The 21337-nt window shown below is 38.3% G+C and overlaps 2 protein-coding genes across 2 annotated transcripts; one reads left to right on the forward strand and one right to left on the reverse strand.

The window, feature by feature from the left end:
• The first annotated feature begins 917 nt into the window (after positions 1-917).
• cdc6 (cell division cycle 6 homolog (S. cerevisiae)) lies at positions 918-10515 on the forward strand. The gene is made up of 12 exons (XM_014974790.2): positions 918-1091; positions 2757-3127; positions 4377-4613; positions 5612-5811; positions 5902-6050; positions 6369-6475; positions 6549-6688; positions 6769-6869; positions 8068-8120; positions 8489-8667; positions 9385-9525; positions 10233-10515. The coding sequence occupies exons 2-12, from the start codon at positions 2767-2769 to the stop codon at positions 10323-10325; spliced, it is 1761 nt and encodes a 586-aa protein (XP_014830276.2). The 5' UTR covers positions 918-1091; positions 2757-2766; the 3' UTR covers positions 10326-10515.
• Positions 10516-16826: 6311 nt separating this feature from the next.
• Positions 16827-19595, reverse strand: ccsapa (centriole, cilia and spindle-associated protein a). Its single transcript, XM_014973716.2, has 3 exons — positions 19197-19595; positions 18407-18729; positions 16827-17172 (listed from the first exon to the last, which is right to left on the reverse strand). Exons 1-3 carry the CDS (start codon positions 19567-19569, stop codon positions 16993-16995), a joined length of 876 nt encoding a protein of 291 aa, XP_014829202.1. The 5' UTR covers positions 19570-19595; the 3' UTR covers positions 16827-16992.
• Positions 19596-21337: the final 1742 nt, after the last annotated feature.

A 21337-nucleotide genomic window follows, 5' to 3' on the forward strand; every position in this document is an offset into this window, starting at 1 on the left:
GTTTTAAGACTTTTTAGGGAAACCTATGATACTTGCAGTAATCAGTTTGATTAAATATCTGATCTTACTAGGACATTAGTAATTTAATCCTGGAAATGTTCAAGTGATAGAAGGCTAACTTTGTAACCATCTTTATGTGACTGAAGGTTCAGATCTGAGTTACCCAGAAGAAGTAGAGGAAGCGTATTAATGCATTGGTGCCATATGCTGCATAACTTCTAAAAATCTGCTGTGGAAAGTGTAATCTGATTATTATTCAAAGATTCTTCAAATAAAAATAAAGAAAATTCTGGACAACTCTGAGCCTCTTCATGAAACGTCAGTCAGAGGCTTCTTCAGACACGTAATACAGAATATTACAGGAGATGCTTCACAGCCATCAGTATCTACAACTCTGAAATAACTGGGATAAAATTACTTACAATGGACATTTAATTTCCCTTTGGGATTAATGAAGACTCATTCAATAAATTAGTATTATTGAATAGCCAATTTATTTCAATAACTTTATCACAATGTGAAACATTATAGACTACTCACAGATGGATGTTTGAATCATGTTTGAATCCTGTTAATCATGATTTTTCACTTTGTGTCTATTTGAAACTATCAAAAGCATTAAAGTATGAAGAAATGTTAAGTCCAGTTTAAAAGAAAAATAACATCACAATTGTTATTTTTATTGATGTAGTCAACTATTTATTAGTATTTTATTTCCAGTTTTTGCCTGCATTATTATTTAAAAACACGTTAGGAGTGCGGCTCTTCTGACACGTAGACTAACGCAATCCGCCAAAATCGGAGATTTAATCCAAACTCCCGCCACCAAACTGTGTGTGAGCTCAGCAACAGTGACGTAACATCCTCATGTGACGCTAAGCCAATGAGCATCGCGGAAGCTGAAGCTGTGAACCAATCAGAGAGAGCTGGCGGGAGATACAGCTGAGTTAGAGAGATTTGGCCAGTTCGGACTCCGTGTGCAGCTGAAGACGGACACCAAACAGCTTTACGTCGAATAAACCCGAAACTCTGAATCAAGAGGACTTCTTTTATCCATTTACAAATCTGCGTTCATCGTCGACGTGTTTCTCGTAAGTAACAGAATCTCAAATATTTTGTTGTTTAAGAGGCGGAAATAAGAAAGCCACTTCCAAGTGCCAGGACTTGTTTGCAAATTTGTCTAATTTGTTTGCGGTAGTTTTGTTAGAAAGTTGCTCTTTCGTGACCGGACATCTGCTGAAGTCGGTCATTTTGAAACATGGGTGCTTAAAATCGACATTTTAGTTAAAAAGAGTCGTAAGTAGATGGGTGTTGGAGGTGATGTAGTTGTTTTGGCGCCATTAGCTAGTTTACGTAAGTGCTGTAGTATTTTAGTCTTTAAAATACTAGAATTTGCATAAAACTTTAATTTTCTTGTCTATCTGAGGACATGATTTTTAAATATTAATTCGGACAGTTACGCAGTGTCTTTTTTACAAAATACTTTTTCACTCTTGAACGGATACTATTTTACCTTTACTCGTGTAAGAATACATTGAGACAGTGCGACTTGTATTATGTTCAGATACTATTTTATCTCTGATTTTTGTAATCTGACCTACTCGCACCATTTTAACCCAAATTGTAACAACACAACATTCATAGTGAAATAAAAAGGCTTCTTTTTGTTTCCCACACCTGAATGTATTATTCATCTCTAAATAATAGTCAGTTTCTTAAAACTGAGGGAAAAGTTTTACAGTATTTTTTGTAATTTGATTTAGTTTTTGTAACTATACAGGAAGACAATTGAGAAAACTATGAGCCACAGATTAACACCTGTTCACAAAATCGCTAGTTAAAACACAAAGTATTAATCTTTTGGTATATTATGCAAATAGCAACATAAATCATGTTTTGTTTTTTTTTTTAGGTTTTTTGTTGTTTTTAGGTCAGGCTAAACCTTTTTTAATTTTCTTCAATAAAACCCTAAATAAATAGATGAGAGGTTGGTTGTCTTTCAAGAATGAAAACATGCAAAACAAATTTAGGCTTGGGATCTACAATGATTTACACATGTCCTACAAAAAGAAAACATTTATGTGTAATTTATTGTTGAGCAAGAAAAAAATATTAACAAAACTGATTGTGATTTTAGGTTTAACTTTTTCATTTTTTCTTGGTCTTCAATATGATAAATTTCACTGGATAATAAATTCTTCCAGAAATTGTGTTAAATAATTATTGTTTTGAGACAACTTTCAGCAAATGAATTGATAAAATGTTTGCCCTCTCAAAGACTAATGAATCTTAACTTTAGAAATAATTCACATTAGAAAGTGGAGGATATTTTCCAAAATAAAACGCACAACCAAAAACTGGTTGTGTGCACTATCTCAATGTATTCCTATGCGAGTGAAAAGGAAATAAGAAGCACACACAACTGAAACCATAAATAAAATAGATATTGCAGTCTCTCCAAACAAAGCTTCCCTTAAAAAAAATAAACATCAGAATGGAAACTATTGACCACATTTTAATTTACGATGTGATTAACTGACTAATTGCTTCAGGCTTGACCAGTAAATACTGTTGACGTTTTTATCCCATGTTGCTAAAAGTTTGGGCATCTCTGATTTTGAATGATGGAAAGAGAAAATGTAGGAAGATTCAACATTGCAACTACACACTTTTTTTCTTTTAAATGTCATTTAGCTTCCTGTTATCGTTCATTTCCACATCCTGTTCACTCATTCTGTTCTTTTTGTTTTCATCAGAGAGCCAGACATGCCCAGGACTCGCTCTCAGGGGCAAGTTCAGCCCCCACTGCCGTTCCCGCGTCGCAAATCTTGCCGAGCACCCCAGCAGTCGAAGACGGCTCAGCCCTCAAAGGTCGCATTGGTGTCTCCAAACAAGCCAGAGCTCCGGCTTCCTTCCCCGAGTCGGATTGGTCCGATTTCCCCGAGGCGGTCGTCAGACAGACCAAGGCTTCTGTCACCCAGATGTTCTGCTGCCCAGAGCCCTCTAACCTCTCCAAAGCAGAAATTGGATCAGCTTTGCAGATCTGCAGCACAGGCGCCTCCACCAACACCGCCTTCCTCCCCCATCCTGCAGAACCGACTCCCTCTCAGTCCTCGGAAACGCACAGGTGAGACAGGGATCTACCTGAACTAGGGATGCAAATAATTAATCGACTGGTGATTGTCGATTAATGGTTTGTTAGGCTAAAATTAGTTCCAATTGATTAATAAAATTATCTTAAACCAGAGTTTCTCAACCCTGGTCCTCACCGCCCCCCTCTCCTGCATGTTTTAGGTATTTCCCTTCTGCCACACACCTGACTTGCATCTCTGGGTGATTAACAGGCTTCTGCAGTACTTGATGGTCATGCAATCATTTGAATCAGCTGTTCTGGAATAGCGGCACGTCTAAAACATGCAGAGCAGGGGGGCGGTGAGGACCAGCGTTGAGAAACACCGTCTTAAACCTTTCAGTGTTATAGTTTGGCCTCCGTTCAGCAGAGGGCGCCGCTGGGCATCAATAAGCAGAGCCATTGGTACAGAAATTAAAGATGGCGGCGGTATCGCAGAACGGGGGGGGAACGGTCCAAACGGGAGTCCGGTGTTTGAAAATTCATTTTATGAGGTTCCGTTCAGACATATAAACACTCGACAAGCTGTTTAAGTTCTACAGTAATGGCGCTCATTCAGCCGAACTTCATGACGACAACTTCACATTTAAAAATGACTGATTTGCTACGAAGGAGAGAATGTGATGAAAAGCAAAGAGACGCAGAAAAAAAAAACATGCCAATAACAGGGTTGATTTTGCGAGCTGTTGTGATTTTAAAAAGCTTAATGGAGAAAAAATGTAACATTCCTTATGTTGACAAAAACAGACGGTACTTCTGTAGGAATATCTCTTTGTTCATGGGGAATTAAATGTTTCACATATTTTATTCCTTTCATTTGTTTTTTTTACACAGCAACCTAATAACTTAACTGTTTTGTTATGTTTTATAAATATGTCCAAGATTAATAATGAAAGAAAACCACTAAACACAGAAAATATGGTTTCTGAATGAAACGGAAAACCACTCTTTTATTCAGAAACCATTGTTTCTGAATAAAACCACAAAATGTAATGCATAAAACATTACATTTTGTACAACTGACAAAATGTAATGTTTTTTTAAATTTGGCATATTATTAAAAATGTATCCCTTTATATTATAGAAAAACAAATGTCTGCTTATCAGTTAATTGTTGTTTGATTAATGAGCTTGATCAACTTTAGACTTCCTCATTAATCAATAACTTGGATTCCTAGGTCAAACTCTGTAGATATTTTGTAATGCAAGTCATTCTTTTTCAGTTTATTCTGTTTTCTTTCTGAAGGTGACGACAATGGTTGCAACGTGCAGTGTTCCCCTCTGAAGCAGAACAGACCCAATCCGGCAACGCCACGTAAACTCGGCTTTGACGAAAACTTGCAAACATCTGAAGTTCAGGCAGCCAAGCAGCGGCACTCTCCAACCAGCAAGTTGTCTCCGAACAAACAGGAAACGCCTCCTGGGACTCCCGTCCTGCACAGCCAAGAGAAGAAGCCTCCTGTTGCCCACCTGTTTGCTGACAGTAAGAACTTTTCTGAGCTGAAAATGATCTTTAAAGGTGACTTATTATACTTCACTGAACATATAAGGAAAAGTCTATGGGCTGTACAAAACGGTTATTATATTTCTTGCACAAAATCATTCTTAGCCTGGTCAGTTTTGCCTTTCAGAATGAGCTGCTTTAGGGCATCTTGCCACTTTAAATCCACATAAGCTGCCGCTGGTTACGCCCCCGAGCTCAACATTTACACTTGCATATTAAAATGGCTGCAAACAGATGCCCAATTATACAACCGTACATCTTTGAAAAACAGAAATGGAGCTAATACAGCATGTAGTTTCAGGATAGAAAGTCAACAACAAAAAACTTGTCTTTTCCAGCAGCCGTTAAAACTCGGTCAAAATTCTGAACTCATTTATATCCACATATTTTTATGTACATGAGATTTTTTTTATTTTACTTAGTTCATATTTCAATCATATTTACATTAGTTGTAATTTCACGTATTATTCACGTGTTATCACTAATGTTTACATTTATATGTTCTAATATTTAACAGCAAATAAATAATTTCCCCTTGGAGTTCAATAAAGTATCTTTTCTGAAGTCAAGTGACAAAATGTTCTGGGACTCAGCTTGGGTTGCTAGGTGACGGGTGGAATTCTACTGGGGTTGCTAGGCAACGGGCTGTCTTAGCTGGGGTTACTAGGTGAGGGGCAGTGCCTGCCGATTTGTGATGTTGCATTCCAGAGGTTTTTGAAATGTTTCATTTTCAAGGCACCAAAAATTAATTTATTGCCAAAAAATTGCTTTTTTTTTTTTTTTTTTTTTGTTAAGCGCTTTGGCTGCTTTTGGAAGCAGTAGAAACCCAACCCAAACGGAAGCACAAAAACACACAAAATGTGAATCTTTGCATAATGCGTCCCCTTCGAAAAGCGTAAAAAACAGCCAGGTCAGTTTAAAAAAACAGTGCAGAATAGATTTATTTCTAATCTGTGACCTCCCGTGTCTCTCTGCAGAGTCGAGGTTTCAAAGCGTGAAGCAGGCGCTGCACACCGCCATCCCCGAGTGTCTCCTGTCCAGAGACGCTGAGCAGGCGTCCATCCGCTCCTTCCTGGAGGACAAGGTGCTGCAGCGAGTCCCCAGCAGCCTCTACATCTCGGGGGCCCCGGGGACCGGAAAGACCGCCTGCCTGAACTGCATCCTCCAAGAGATGAAGGTGAGTTGGGGCAGATTATTCTACCCAGTTTTAATCTGCTTGTCCTCATTTTGTCCTCTGTAACATGTTCGGGTTTTTTCCGTCCTCCAGTCTGAGCTCGCATCGGTAAAGACGGTGATGGTGAACTGCATGAGTCTGCGGAGTTCCCATGGCATTTTCCCGCTGCTGGCCTATAAGCTGAAAGCAGCCGGTGGACAGAGCGGCCTCCAGAGGTTCCTGACTGCCCCGGGGCCCACAGTGTGAGTTTCTGCTTTCTAAAACTTTAGTTGCTTTTTGACCAGACTGAACAAACAAACAAATAAAAAATAGATTATGAGAAAAGTTGTGATAATACTTGAAGAAAAAGTTGCAATAAACTGAAAATAGTCATGACAATTCATGAAAACATAGGTTTGATTTTGCTTGAAATGTCGCGGTGAACAAAAGGATAAGTGGAAAAAGTTTTACTATTGCAAGAATAAAGTCACAATAATATAATATGATTTCTTTCTTTGTATATTTCTTTCTTTTTGTTGGGTAAAGATCTTGAGTTTGATCTTTAATCTTTGTCCTCTCAGGCTCCTGGTTCTGGATGAGCTGGACCAGCTGGACAGCAAAGCTCAGGACGTCCTCTACACCATCTTTGAATGGCCGTATTTGCCGCGGTCCCGTCTCTGTCTCATCGGTAGGAGTTTGGCCCACAGCATGCCTCACCTTCCACCATGCGACCTTCACACTGACTTCATGTCTTCTTGCAGGCATTGCCAACGCTTTGGACCTGACGGATCGCATCCTGCCCAGACTGCAGGCTCAGACTCACTGTCGCCCCTTGCTGCTGCACTTTGCTCCCTACAGCCGACAGGAGCTGAGCGACATCATACAGGACAGACTCTCAAAGGTTGGTCCGGTTCTGTTGGTATCACCAGCGTCTCTCCATGTCTCGGCTCGTCTAACTGGAGTTCTGCTTTGGTTCTGAAGGTTTCGGCCGAGGGTCTGCTGGACGCATCGGCTGTTCAGTTCTGTGCCAGGAAGGTATCGGCTGTGTCCGGAGACGCCAGAAAGGCTCTAGACATCTGCAGGTAAACATCGGTAATAGGGCTGTTGTAAACGAATATTTTAGTAATCGAGTAATCTATCGATTATTCTTACGATTAATCGAGTAATCGGATAAAAAAAAATTATAAAATGAAATATTGGTAAATCTGGCATAATACCGGTGTTACTATCAGATATCAATATCAGTCCAATTTTTCATATTTGAGCATCCCTAACAGTTGCTTTTTTTGTAGTTTAGAAAACTAACCTGTAACAATAATAGCTCACTTTCTAAGTTAACCAGAAGAAAAGTTATAGAAAAATCTGAAATTATATTGAATTTAATAACAAAGAGGCAGGCTCACAAATATGCTTATAAAAAATGTCTACAATCCAGCTTTTAATTTATGTATTCATCTTCAGTGAGTTTAATAGATTAATTAAACTCACCTTGCCACCTAACCTGTCACGCTTTGGGTTTGAAAATACGGGAAATGCCGCCTGGAGTGGGAGGAGAGGGCGAATGAACGAACATGGGGTGGAGGGGAGGAAATAGACCAGCGGACTGACGAACCGTTAGACCGGGGGACGAACACGGGGGAAGCAATACGGGATATTTACGACACCTTCACTGGTCACACTCAGAAACTCATCTACCAGCCATGTACGATGCGCTCCGCCACCCGTTTCTTCAGACCGGGATATGAAATTTATTGTGCGGTTCGTCGGTAAAGCTACATTTACACGGTAAGCATCAGCTACTCAGCCGCCCGCCCTGTTCAGGCTATCCGCTCACCTCAGCGCTCTTCCCGCCGTTCGCTTTCAACCAGCAGCCCCGGAGGAGAAATGCTGCCGTACTCCAGGCATTCCCCCAGTCATTTTAAGGATGCTTATTGGTTCCCCAAAAACGATAAAAAGTCGGGCATTATCATCAATCAATAAAATCCCCACGGGCCAATCTTGAAGATTGGACTTTATGCCGCTGAGACTTAGCTTTTGTCAACAACTCAGAGGCGGAAGTGAGAGCTCCGCGCAACGCTAATGAAGTCCCGGCCGGAACACGGTGCGCTAACTAATAAAACATAAATTAACGAAGCTTCGAGGCAGGTAAATTTTCCTCGAGGAATTTTAGTAATCGAGGTACTCGAATCATTCGAGGAATCGTTTCAGCCCTAATCGGTAATAATGACCCGAGTCTAGAACGCCAGAGAAAATGGCTGACGTAACGCTGTGTCTTCCCAGGAGAGCGGTCGAGATCGCAGAAGCTGATGAAAGACAGAAGGCCTCCGCTAAAGGTAAGGTCACCTGGGGTCATCAGAGTAAACTTTGTAACCAGCTACAGCTGAAATTATCAGATTATTTGTGATTAATCGATTGTTCAAACATTCGTCAACTAATTTAGTAACTCATTGATCTTTAACTGGAGTATGCTTTCTGTCTGTAAATATCTTCTACCCAGAACTCCACATGTTGCTGGAATTTAGACATTAATATGTTTCTCTTATTTAAAATGGAATTTAATTGCTTTTTGCATCTTCTAATGTTTTTTCTAATATTCTATAAAAAAGACGCAAGTGGCAGTTATTTTTATCCGATTAATCGTCAGAGTATTCGTTTAGTAAAATAATTGTGACTGAAACTGAGTTTGCCTGTCTGCCTGCAGCGTCTTTGGTCGGCCTCCCTCAGGTGGCGAGGGTTTTGTCAGAGGTTTACGGCGACCGCATGGCGTCGCAGAGCGGCGGTTCGGACGGAGAGAGTTTCCCTCTGCAGCAGAAGCTGCTGGTTTGCTGCCTGCTGCTGCTCATCCGCAAAGGGAAGAGCAAAGAGACGAACCTGGGGAAGGTAAGATGGAGATCCTACGAGCATGACTCAAGGTCGTCAGGTTAAAAGATACTGAGGCTAATTGAAATGTAAAGTGTTGCACTGCAAAAATACAAAATCTTACCAAACCTTACTTTTCAGAGCAAATATCTTAGTTTTGCAAGATATAGGAGATTGTTTTAAGTCAATAATTCCTTAATATTGATGAAAAAGTGCTAGTTCCACTGGCAGGTTATTTCAATCTTCTATATCTCGCTGAAAAGTTACTTCTAAGTTAGTTTTAACTTAGGAAAACTGTCATCATTAATGAATGATGACAGAAAAATGGTTTTCCAATGGAAGTTGTTTCTTCACTACTAGCACATTTAGCAGCGAGTACATGTTGTTGATTAACAGCACCAAGACCCTCCTCCAGACTTTGATTGGTTGTTTTTTTTTCTGGAGCCATCCATTTCTTCAGATGGCAATAGTAGCTCAGGGAGAAAGTTGAGATGAATCTTGTCACAGATTATCTGTCTCACAACAAACTAACGACATTTTGACAGTTTTAACAAAATGTATAAAAATCTAAACATTATAAAAGTTACACACTGCAGCTTTAATTCAGTGTGATGTAATTAAAAGGATCTACTAAAGGCACCACCCACTGCTTCCAGCTTTACTTTTTCCTCATCCTAACGCCTCTGCAGTCTAATTGTGTGAATTAAGAGTTTTAAACGACCCTGCTTTGCGTTTCAGCTCCATGAGGTTTACAGCCGCCTGTGCGCCCAGAGGCAGGTGTCTGGAGTCGGGCAGGGCGAGTGTTTGGCACTGTGCAGCCTGCTGGAGAGTCGGGGAATCTTCGCTCTGAAGAAGGCCAAAGAGGCTCGTCTCACTAAGGTACAAAACTCTCTGAACAACAACGTTCAAATGTTATTTAAAGGAGCCTTAGAATATGATTAAAGTGGATGAATTGTACAAAATTCACATTTTGGATGTTTTTGTATTTCCATTTGGGTTTCTACTGTTTCTAAAAACAAAACAAAAACAAATTCCTAAGCGTTTAATCAAAAAACACCCAACGAGTTTTTGTCAGTAAGTTCGTGTTTTGGTGTCTGGAAATTGAGCCGTTTCAAAAACCTCCTGCACATTGAGGAGCTTTCAGGGGACCCTGTGCTGTTGCCTAGCAACCCAAGAAGAGTTCCAGTGCAGTTTTGCCAGATTGGACGGGTTTATTTTTTGAACACTTTGGATTGGAGAAAAATAGTTTTGGGCTGCCTTTCACAACATTTGTTTTTAGAAAACATTCATTCACAAAACCTTTATATTTTTGCAAAATATACAGGTTTTAGTTCTTTTTTTTTTTTTATCTGTCAAAAGTGGCATCTATAATTGTGATTGGTTAATCAAAGGTCACTATATAGAGGTACATCTTTCTGATTTTAAGATAATAAATATCTCATTTTGTTCCAAGAATTTGGTGTTTCCATGTCCTAGAAAGTCTGAGTTTGTGCTATAAACTCAGATCTATCAACCTTTCCAGCACATTTGGTGAGCTGGTTTGTTTGTTCTTATTACTGAACTCTGTTTTTTTCGTTTTTTTCCAGGTGTTCCTGAAAATTGATGAAAAAGACGTAGAAAACGCTCTGAAGGACCGAACGCTTCTGGGCAGCATCCTGGCTGCAGGGCTTCCCTCGTGATCCCTCATCAATTATAGTTATTTTAAATTATGTTTTACTTTTTAAAAATTATTTTAAAGATGTTTCCTTTAAAAAGGAAATGCTTGTACTTTTTTAGATGACTGCTCAGTTATTTTGAGGTGGATTCATTGGTTTTTAAATGTTCTGTTTTTGTTTTTTTGTATACTGTAAATAAATAGATTTACAGACATGAAGTGTTTTATTAATTTTTCTGGGTTTTCCTTCAGAGCTGGATCTATTTCTGTCCTCTGAATTAGCTCAGCCTTTAACCTGATTGGATTAAAGGAGGCTGAGATGGCCTGACTAAGCTGCAGAAACCAAAGTGTTCACACAGATGAGAACCAAAGCAGCAAAACTGGTTTTGTCCTGGCAAAATTTTGGAAGCAAACTTGGTAAAAAAAAAAAAATGTGTGGCTAAACATGCAGGTTGTACCTATGCAGCCTGGAAAACTGTGACTTGATTTCAGTATTTTTAAAACTACATAATAGGAATGGAGCAAACAGACCTGAGATTTTATGGCTAAATTTAATGGTACTTGTTTCAATAATATTTTGGTAATGGTGTGCAGCCCTGCCCTAAAAACAGGAATCATGTTACTAAAAATAAAACTTAAAAATAAATAATTGCTTTAGTACACTGGTTGCACTGGAGTGCAGTTGTGTTAACAGAAGAGAATATTTAATTTTAAGTGGTCTGCATTAGAATAAAACATGCTGGACTCTGGGATCCCTCAGGGATGTGTGCTCAGTCCTCTGCTTTTTAAACGCATGGAAATCCATTCTTCCATCATTTTCTTCTGATTAACGGGTCCACTCAAGTTTATTTGTACAGAACATTTCGGCAACAAGCTTTGATAAAAACGTAACATAACCAATTATGAAGCAACAAACATTACATTTTGTTAAATACCATCAATATTTTCAATGTTCCAATTATTAATCAAAGATGACTCTAATCAGGAAGTTTTTTTTAGTCTAGATTTAAATGGAGTGTTTTTTCTGGAAGTTTGTTCAGCAACATTCTTGATCAGCCAATTTTATTTATTTAGACAAACCTGTGAAGACATTGTTGCAGTAATCAATGTGACTAAAGATAAACACATTCACGTGTTTCCCTGGAGCTTAATTTGACATTACTCCTTTAATTGTAGAAATGTGCAGGTGATAGAAGGCCGACATTGTAACTGTCTTTATGTAGCTATGAAGTGCATTATTACACCCATATTTTGGGCCTGATCACTAATTCCTAGCTGTAACATCCACAATTTACAGATGGTGTTCTCTCAGATCAAAAATAAAATTAGTCAAATGTTTACAGAAATTAGTACATGTGGAAATAATCAAAATTAAAATCTGATATAGAAATGACCTTAAATTACACATATAAAACACATCTGATTTTATTCAAATAATTTATTCACAGCAATATCTAAGTGAATGGAAATATGTGCATGTTTTTAATACAAATACATGGAGCATCAAGTCAAACATCAGTGGAGGTAAAATGATCAAATATTTGGATGCATAACATTCAAAATATCTACCATCGATAATCCTGGACTGAATCACGTTTTCCAACACAACCACTGAAATTTGAGAGTCGAATGAATAGGGGTGGATATTTATCATGTCGCTATCAAGAAAAATTTCTTAGGATAATAAATTCTAGTAATCTTACAAAAAATCTCAGGATTGTTAATTTAACCATTTTGTCCATTTTTTTTCATGAGAACATTGATAAATATCTAATTAAAAACTATAATCAGTTGTGTGCAATTCATTGATAAAACTACATTTTCTTTAACCGGCATCTTAAAGTTTATGAGGACAATTTTTTAAAATAATCACTTATCACAAAAATCCCACAAAGCACTGTCAAAATTCACATCAGCCATCCCTATGCATAACAATTTAATTATTTTTTTTTTTTAATTGTCCCACTTAGTAACGTCTCAGATACCATCTTGTGATTGTCTAAACATACAAACACTAAACAAATTAAATACATACAGACACAAAGACCACAGTGATTTTACCAGGACTTACAGAGTGTCACTTAAGGAACAAATTTTGATTTCTTGGCAAGAGCTAAGAAGTGGTGGTGGGCACACTTTTGCTAACCTGCTAACAGCAGAGCTTATTTTTAGCTACATATATTTAATCACTTTCGATAACTTTGAAAATATTTAGAACAGTTAGCTTCCCTTAAATTAATTTTTCTAGGTAAATTCCACAGTGTTAATTTACTTGGTTGTTTTGTAAACTTTCACTTGAATACATTTTATCTGTCGAAACGACACAGACCAAAGTTTTGGTTTGGTCATCAACCGTTAAGAATTCTTTAAGAAGGTAGACGTTTATATCCATGCTCTTATTTTGAACTGAGTGAAGACAGTTACGCAGCATTTCCGTTTCATGTCCTCACGTCTCCCTCTGTTTCCCGCCCCCACAATAAAACAATAGAGAACAAGTTACAAACAAATACAGTGTCCAAGGGTGTTACAGAACATGTAAATTGTGTTAAGATTAAATTTGGGCTTGAGGATAGTAGTCTTTCAAGGGCAGATCAATATGAATTGTTGTTAGCACTTTAGCATTGCTAACATGGTGGTGTAGTGCGTTAGCAAAGCTAATGTTTATGATTAGTGCTACTAATATTTTAGTCAGCGGTGCCCACCACTGTTAAAGGTTAACATGTTTTACCCACGAACTGATTATCAGTCACTGTCTGTGTAAACAGTCCGATGCAAAAGTATTCATACCTCTTGAGGTTTTCTTTTGTTGTTACGTTTCGATGTATTTTGATAGGATATTATGTTTTAAACATGTAGCTAAGGCTACAATGAAATGATTTAGATCAATTCATATCCGTGTGATAGCACAAATAAAATACACCAAAGTTGTTGGCTGTAACAAACTGACAAAGTTTAAAGGGTATGAATACTTAACCAAGGCACTGTACACACCATGCATGCCGATGAAGCAATCTCGCATGTTAGCTTAACTCCTTAGGTGGGATGCATGACTACCTCTGAACCTGCTATTTTATTGGTCACATTAATTTGAATAATCTCACATCAAAAATACTAAACATAATTTTTAATTCATAAATGTGTGATAAATGTCTTTTTTCAGTTTTGGTAAGACAGAGACACGAAAAACTAGCACAGCATGATCAATAATAGTTTCTTATAAGACACTTAGTCATATGAAATACTAAAGTTCAGCATGAAGCAGAGGTTCTCCACAGTGTTATAAAAACATTCACATAAATATAGAAAAATTAGCAAGTGTGAAATCAACAAACATTCATATTAAATTTAAAAGCATTCAGATTTTTAGAAGGATATTTGCTGAATAAAATGGTGCATAATGACCATTAGCCCTCAAAGTGGGGAGATGCAACAATGACATCAATGCATGTTTACAATCCACAGTTAGAAAGGAACTAAATCCAAACAACATGGAGATGTTACCCAAATTATTCCTTCATTACATCACCGAATGCCTGCACATCTGCACATCCTGGCAGCTTAATTCAAGAAATAAAAATAATTAATTTTGATGTAAATATCAAGAAAGAAAGGTAGCAATTAGAGGTGTGCCGATCGATCGGCCACCGATTTCCATGAAAAAGTGTATGATCGGTGATCGCCAATCACGGTCTCTTGTTGCCGATCACACAAACCGATCATCACCTGCTTCTCATTTCGCAGCCTGCCTGTGCAGCTGGTCTCCTCTTTATCGGTATCGGTGATCGGCCCTCATGGGTGATCGGAATCGGCAGGAAAAAACCTGATCGGCACATCTCTAGTAGCAATGATCCATCTTTTTCCCTTCTCCTTCTCTTTTGAACTAAAATAAGAATAAACAATCTTAAAGATGTGATGAAAAATTTCACAGGTTTCCTGACAATAGGTTTTCTTTTTGAGATTTATTCCTGTTAAATTTAGGAAAATGTTCAAATTTATAATCCCTTTTAACCTCAGTTTGTTAATTTTGTAGACATTTATTTGTCTTCCTTTTTCTGCATGTCTGGTTTCAGATGCTGTGCAGCTGGAAGGATTTTTTTGCTCTTACTTTTTCATTTTCAGACAGTTGTTATAATGCGTAACCATGGCAACAAGGTTTTTTTTTCTTTACAACTGGGAGCAGCTAATTAGCTTCTCAAAAGCTTAAGTAGTGCCTGAACTATGACCCCAAATCCAAGAGGAGTTAAAAGAGAGAAGGAAAAGAAGTTCAAACGTCTCTCTTGCCGATTTAAAACGGAGTGGCAAAAGCAAATGAGGTGGATTAGCAGTGCTTGTCAATAACTGATGGTGTCAGCCAGGAGATTTTACTGTTGAGTCTCGTCTCTTCTGCCCGGATATTGAGCAGTTAGCAAGTCATGACAGTTATGCAATGTCTCCCAGTTTGTCCTTCCAAATATCTAAATATCTTTTAAATCATTTGTTAAAATTAGTTAAAATTTACTTTTATAGAAAGGCTTCTAATATTTGGATTGCTTTTGTATTTTTATTATTTCACTGTGATATATTTTAATTGATTTGGTATACTTTTGTGTCATTTATTATGTTTTCATTTGTATTTTAAATGTAAAGCACTTTAACATTTGTTTAAGAAGGTGCTATACAAATAAAGTATTATTATACATAGAGTCTTCAGTCAGAAGCCTCTTCAGATGTGTTGGAAGACTGACTGCTACCTGAGATCCTTCCTGCTCACAGCATCTCCACCCACAATGACTCTTTGAAGATACTCGGATGATATTTCTTTACGACATCATTTAAATTTCCCTTTCAGATAAATAAAGCATTATTTGATGAAATGTTACGTTACGTCCCATTTCGATGCATCTTACCTAAATAAAACCTGCCCACCTCCACAGCTTATCTCCAGTTTTAAATAAAGTGAGGTTCATTTAGCAACTATAAGGCCAGCGTAGCGTAAATATATCTTCTGTTAGAATACAATACTGATTTTAGATGATAAGTTATATTTATCTGTTCTTTATTAACCTCTAAACTAGAAGTCCTTATTCCCAAAATACAAACCGGATATCAAAAATATTCTAATTTGGTCCTCTCTGTTTCCTCAGAGTTGGAAAAGCTCAGCTGCCTTTGAGTGAGAGAAAAGTTGAATTAAAACAAAACAGGAACGACTTTTTATAAGCTCATTTAAAGTACAGCGGTTGGAGAAATGAGTTCCTGCACATTCAGACAGTAGCATGTTAGCACTTTCTTAAAGTCTGTACTGGAAAGCTTAAAAAAGCTTCTCTGAAATCCCAGATCCTTGTTCGCGGCTCACACAGACGCAGTGCAGACCGGGCAGCGTAGCGCTCACTGAATCCCTGCCATCGAGGCAAAACCACACAGGACATGAAAGCATCTGCAGCATCTGACTTCTGTTCCTGCTCAGCTACAGAAATGAGATTCAGACACTGAGATCTTTTCATTTCTTACTTTTCTACACCACAAGAGTATTTCTGTTTTCTGCAGGTGAAAACGCCTCTGGTGTTTTATCCACAGCAGCAGAGATTCACTGATGCAACATTACATCTCAGCTGCCTCTGAAGTGAAGAAGCAAGCAGGGATATGCTGAGTAATTGTTGGCAAACATCATCTTTTTAACTCTTATTGATAATGTTTAGATACAGTGATGACAGGAGATTTCAGATGCAGAAGTATTGATCTGCTTTTATTTTGTTTTACTAAAATTGCGTTTCAAAATTACTCATAATCTTCCCCAAGATTAACAGAAAAGACTTGATTTACAGTCAAGCTCTTATTCTGGTTGTTGAGCAGCTTTCGGCCTGACTTTCCCTGGTGTTTTGATGATTCTCCTGTTGTGATGAGCTCCAGCCTAACTTTTAGCTCCATTCAGAGGTTTTCCTATCAGATTCAAGTAAAAAAAGACTTAATCTGGGTTCCTGCAGATTTCAACAACTCAAATTTAAGGCTTTTTAAGACATTTTAATAACCATTATGAACAGAAATGTACAAAAGAAAGTAGCATATTTAATGTAGTAGTGCTGTGTTGTTTTTTTATGCACAAACTTTACGTAGCATCGTATGAGTTGTGAGCCAGTGGTGAAAACGAACATACGCTTCTCCATTACAGATGCAAAATAAGATAGTAAGCTTACTACTAGCTTATTACCAGTGGTAATAAGCTAGCTTATTACCACTGGTAATAAGCTATCTTATTACTAGCTAGCTTAAGCTGGTAGTAAGCTAGCTTATTACCGCTGGTAATAAGCTAGCTTACTACTAGCTAGCTTATTATTACTCAATGACTGTAGGCGTTGAGTAAACTTACAGTCAGAATAGAATAAAAATGTCTGTGCAACTCAAACATTTATTTGACAGAAGAAAAATAAACCACATATATTGTGATTGAATAGTCCTGTCAAGACAAAATTTAAGACCCGCGATTAATGAATTTAAGGATGAGAGGACGCTCTGCTAACGTTGCTTCCAGTTAGAAGGAACTTTTGGTATCTTTTATGTATTTTGCCAGGGGTTTGAATAATTTTAGTTTCTCCTGCTAACTTCTTCACCACCGAGTCAACCTGCTGCCCAGCCTGTTGCTCCATCAGCTGAACAGTCTGCAGCTCCTCACGTTCGTCCGCTGCTGGGTAAACGTGGGTTCTTTATGGATCCGGCCTCTACCTGAGCCGGGCAGAAAAGCACCGCATGTATTCTGTCATCCAGCGGTCGTCAGCAGCGGCCATCGTTAGCTGGGACCGCCGCGTCTTCTCCAGGTCGGCCGACCGGGCCCGTCGACGGTCCAGATTAGAGCTGCGCCTGTTGGGCTGCGTCTGGACGCCGGCGGCGGACATGTTGCTCTGGGAGGAAAAAGCCAGAGGGCTTCGTTGATGGAAAGTTCACAGTGTGTGTTTTATTATTAATGTGTGCAGGGAGTTTGGTGACAACGCTCCGGATCTCAGGTGTCCTCAGACTTTAAACTTATTCTACTAAAGTATCGCTGAGAGGAAGAAACACTTTGTAGCAACATTATTATCAAATCAGAGTGATACTGTGGAGTTCATTCATAACCAGAGATGTGCAGATCTGAACCACAGAACTGCACAGAAAACACTGGAGATACACTCAGTCAGTCTGTAAATACACAATTTAAAGAAAAGAAAAAATAGCTAAAGTTTAAAAAAAATATCAAACTTTAGGATCCAAAGGCAAAGAAATTAATAAATAAAGGCTTCAAACATTCAACAACTTTACTGGGATTTTATGTGAAACCCAAAGTGGCACATGTTTGGGAAGTGGAAGGAAATTTATATTTTCAGAAGGCTTGTCGCCATAAATCAATTAACCTCATAATAAAGTAAAATTATATCAATAATTTCCATTTGCATTGTTTATTGGTTTTCTTTTCTTTCTTTCTACCAAAACCTAGACAATAAAAGTCTTCAGTCTGGTGTTCTGGTCTCAACTAGCACATTTTTGAAGGACAATTTGTTTATAGAGACCTTATAATTAATATATTTGTTGTTTCTGTTGTTTTCTCTTATTTATTTTGGATATTTAAAGTGTCTTCCAGTTCCAATTGTAAATGTCCATTTGCATTTAAAGTTAATCAACATTTGAGAGTATGTTCTTGCATTATTATGGGATTATTACCATATTACTTGAAAATGGTCTCAAAACAAAAACAATATCATTGCTTATTGCAATAACTTCTGGAAATTATCTGAAAATTTGTGACAGACCAAATTTTCAGAGAAAAATAATACTGTGTAACATGCCCTTGCATTCAGCCCCTACAAGAATGTGAAAGTTGTTTTTATTTTTGTTTATGTTTCAATTTGCCTTCACTTTATAATACGCCGTGCTTTTTGTTTGTAGTGTGACAAAATGTGAGACAGTGAAGGGGTATGAATGGTTTTCACAGTGATTCCAAAAGCTACGTTGTTCAGCTGCCATTCCTTAAGATAGAAACCGGAAGTTATCCTTTCAAAATAAAAGCCCCAAACCTAAAACTGGAAGTTAATCACAGCTAAAAGTGGATACAAACAAAGAACTTAACGTATGGTTATTTAAAAGTGCTGTCTGTATGTTTACCTCTGGTTGTCTCTCGGTCCCGTCCATCCTGCTGGACGGTCTGCGGTTCGCCTTGCTGCTTATTGCCGGTTGGCTCTTGGCTCTCGGCGGCTTTTGGACCACAGCTAGTTTTTCTTCCAGGGAACTGTCCTGCTGCGCCGGTACAGAGCGAGGGGTGCGGCAGCGGTGGCGTCGTCTCGGCGCTGGGTTCACCGGCTTCTCGTCAGATGAATCCGAACTGTCGGGCCTGTTGTCTGTCGCTGTGTCGTCTGAGGGGCCGCTGGTGTCTGGAGGTATGGATGCAGAAACTGTCCCAGGCCCGTTTAGGCCATTTTCTAAAACATCTGATTCAAACAAACATGAGAAAAAACCTTTTAATTAAAGAAAAACTCAAAAATAACGGAGGACTTTGGTGATGAATGGTAGATAGATAAGTAGGATGTGGCTCCACTGAACAGCAGTCGGTTACCATGGAGACTGAATGCAGGCTTGAAATGAGACTTTACTGATACCACTGTTTGGTTTAGGGCTTAAAACCAAGTGGTTCCATTTGAACTAAACAACCTTGAACCAGTAAGGAGCTAAGATCACTCAACATTTAAATCCTTGTTAAAGCTACAGCAAGTGTTCTTCTTAGTTTTCATAACTGGACGCACAAAAGACTCCGATAGCTAACATAATGGGCAATAGGTTTGTGTCTGCCTGAAAATCCAAAGTTACATCTTATCGGTTCTTCCTCGTTTGAGTAACACAGACAAAACTACCAAACAGAGATAAATCAGTCAATATCATAAGAAATCAGTTTCCAAACCTGCTGTTGGTGCAACGTCTACAACAGGAGTTTCTCCCGTTTCCTCTTCAGTCTGTTTGACCTCTGGCTTCAAATCAAGACTGGTCTTCACCTCCATCAGCTTCTGTTTGACCTCTGAGCACGCGGGTGGCAGCGGCGGTGGCGGCGGCAGCGACAGAGGAGCGACCTTGTTTCTGGTCAGTCTCGGAGTGGACCAGCCGCTGGAGTTGGAAGCGGTCTCCCAGCCCTCCCAGATCCACGGCTTGTGGGAATGCTCCATCACTCGCCGGGTCAGGCGGTATTTCAGAGAATCCTCGTAGCATTTAGAGAACGTCTCCCATTTGGGATCCCTGAACTTCTTCATATATTCTGTCCTGACCTTCTTGGTCACCATGGTTCTGGGTATCCAGTCTTATTGGAAGCAATAATCCTGGAAATTTAGACAAAAGGAAAAACCTCAGAGCTCAGAGCTATTCAACCTCACAGTTGGGGTGGTGCTACCAAGTATCCACTTTATTCCTCCAAATTTTAGAATGGTCACTGTGTTATCATCAAACTATGAAACATGTCGCCAAAAATGGAGGTCTGAGTCCATTTGCACATTTTGGACCAAAACACGTTCATGTCTGGGACACAGAACCCGTTTCCTTCCTGAGATGGTAGATGGTTAGACATCCCCATCATGAGTATAACTGATGAACAATGAACCTTCATGCATCTGGAAACTCTTCCTAAGGATGAACCAGACATTTCCTGCTGATATTTTTGCTGATTTATTTTAAGTTTTCATTGTGTCAAACAGGTATGGGTCTATTTGATTTGATTTAATATTCAGACAGTGAGAAAAAAAGTTTCTTGTGAAAAATTTTGGGAAAAAAATACTTTTAGAAGTAGTTTTACTATCATGTCCTTTTTATTTTTACTTGAGCAATGTTTGTTATAAGGTATTGCTACTCTTACTTCAGTAAAGTTGGCATAATCTACTACCTGTAACTACACTGAATGAGGAAAAAGCTAAATGTGTGCACTGGAAGTACTTCTTCTGACATAAAATACGCATTATAGACTAAGTATTGGTTTCAAACATTTTTTTATGATTTGGAAAGTGCTTCTGTCTGAATCTATTATTTTGTAATATTTTTTTGTTTTAGTCTTTAAATGACCAAAACTGGGAGATATCTTTGTGTCTGATGAAATCATTTTTAAATATTAAATCAGATTTTCTGATCAATTACTCTACGGCGGCATATTAGGGCCATTGTAGATAGAAACAAAAAGAGTAACTTCTGAGTTTCAAAAATTGAAAATCTGCAAGAAAAGAAAACTCAGAAATATTGAAATTAATCCCCAAAATTTTCTAAAAATCTTCCCCAGTTTGAAAAGTCAAAATATTTGCTATGAATAACCTTAAAACAAACTTTAAAAAAGTTGGAAATTTGTCCGTTTCAAACATCTGAACTTTTCTGAGATTAATCTCAAAGTTTTTGTGTTTTTTTTCTAGCAAAAAATCCCCCACATTTTCAAACTCAGAAATGTTCAGGTGTTTTCTACAAAATGTCTGAGCTATTTTTGTGTGGAAATTCACTGCTTTTGTGAGAGACAGCAAGTTCAAATTATGCCTTTTTCTACCTATAAAGCCCTAATATGCAGTTACTCAGTACATGAGTAGCATTTTAACGGGTTTTTTATTTTATTTTATTCTTGAGTAATTTCTTGAACAGTTTTTCCTTTTACTTGAGAAAAAAATATAAAGTTAAAGTAGTGCTACTCTTATTTATGTAAAAAAAAATTGGGAGGGCGGGGGGTACTCGATCCATCTTTGGGTACATTTAAATTTATTCACGCTAGCAGAACCTTTTTAGTTAAATAAAATAGGAACAGTTAGTCTTTTATTGCGGTCCGCCACACCTCTACAGTCGACTGGCGTCTGCATTTGAACTGACGGGGGAAATAGACGCAACATTGGGGTAAATGAAGTTGATAAATGCTGGAACACGGTGCTCTGGTTCTGGATCAACAGTCAGAATCTGATGACGTTTCTACAGAGGGGCGCGCGCGCTACCTGCAAGCCCCGCCCACCTCTCCATCCAAAACAGATTAGCTACTAAACGGAGGCGGATTGAGGCTTACTACACCTTTACTGGGCCACTCATCCACCAGAA

Source organism: Poecilia mexicana, unplaced genomic scaffold (genome assembly GCF_051168715.1).
Source record: "Poecilia mexicana isolate PSO_F unplaced genomic scaffold, ASM5116871v1 scaffold_1, whole genome shotgun sequence".
NCBI lineage: Eukaryota > Metazoa > Chordata > Actinopteri > Cyprinodontiformes > Poeciliidae > Poecilia > Poecilia mexicana.

Excerpts from the sequence above, each read along its gene's own strand:
- cdc6 (XM_014974790.2), top strand. The coding sequence starts at position 2,767 with ATGCCCAGGACTCGCTCTCAGGGGCAAGTTCAGCCCCCACTGCCGTTC. Across the intron at positions 5,812-5,901 it reads GCATCCTCCAAGAGATGAAG|TCTGAGCTCGCATCGGTAAA; the intron begins GTGAGTTGGGGC and ends TCCGTCCTCCAG. Across the intron at positions 6,689-6,768 it reads TACAGGACAGACTCTCAAAG|GTTTCGGCCGAGGGTCTGCT; the intron begins GTTGGTCCGGTT and ends TTGGTTCTGAAG.
- ccsapa (XM_014973716.2), bottom strand. The coding sequence starts at position 19,569 with ATGGTGACCAAGAAGGTCAGGACAGAATATATGAAGAAGTTCAGGGAT. Across the intron at positions 18,730-19,196 it reads AGACGTTGCACCAACAGCAG|ATGTTTTAGAAAATGGCCTA; the intron begins GTTTGGAAACTG and ends TGTTTGAATCAG. Across the intron at positions 17,173-18,406 it reads GGACCGAGAGACAACCAGAG|AGCAACATGTCCGCCGCCGG; the intron begins GTAAACATACAG and ends TTTTCCTCCCAG.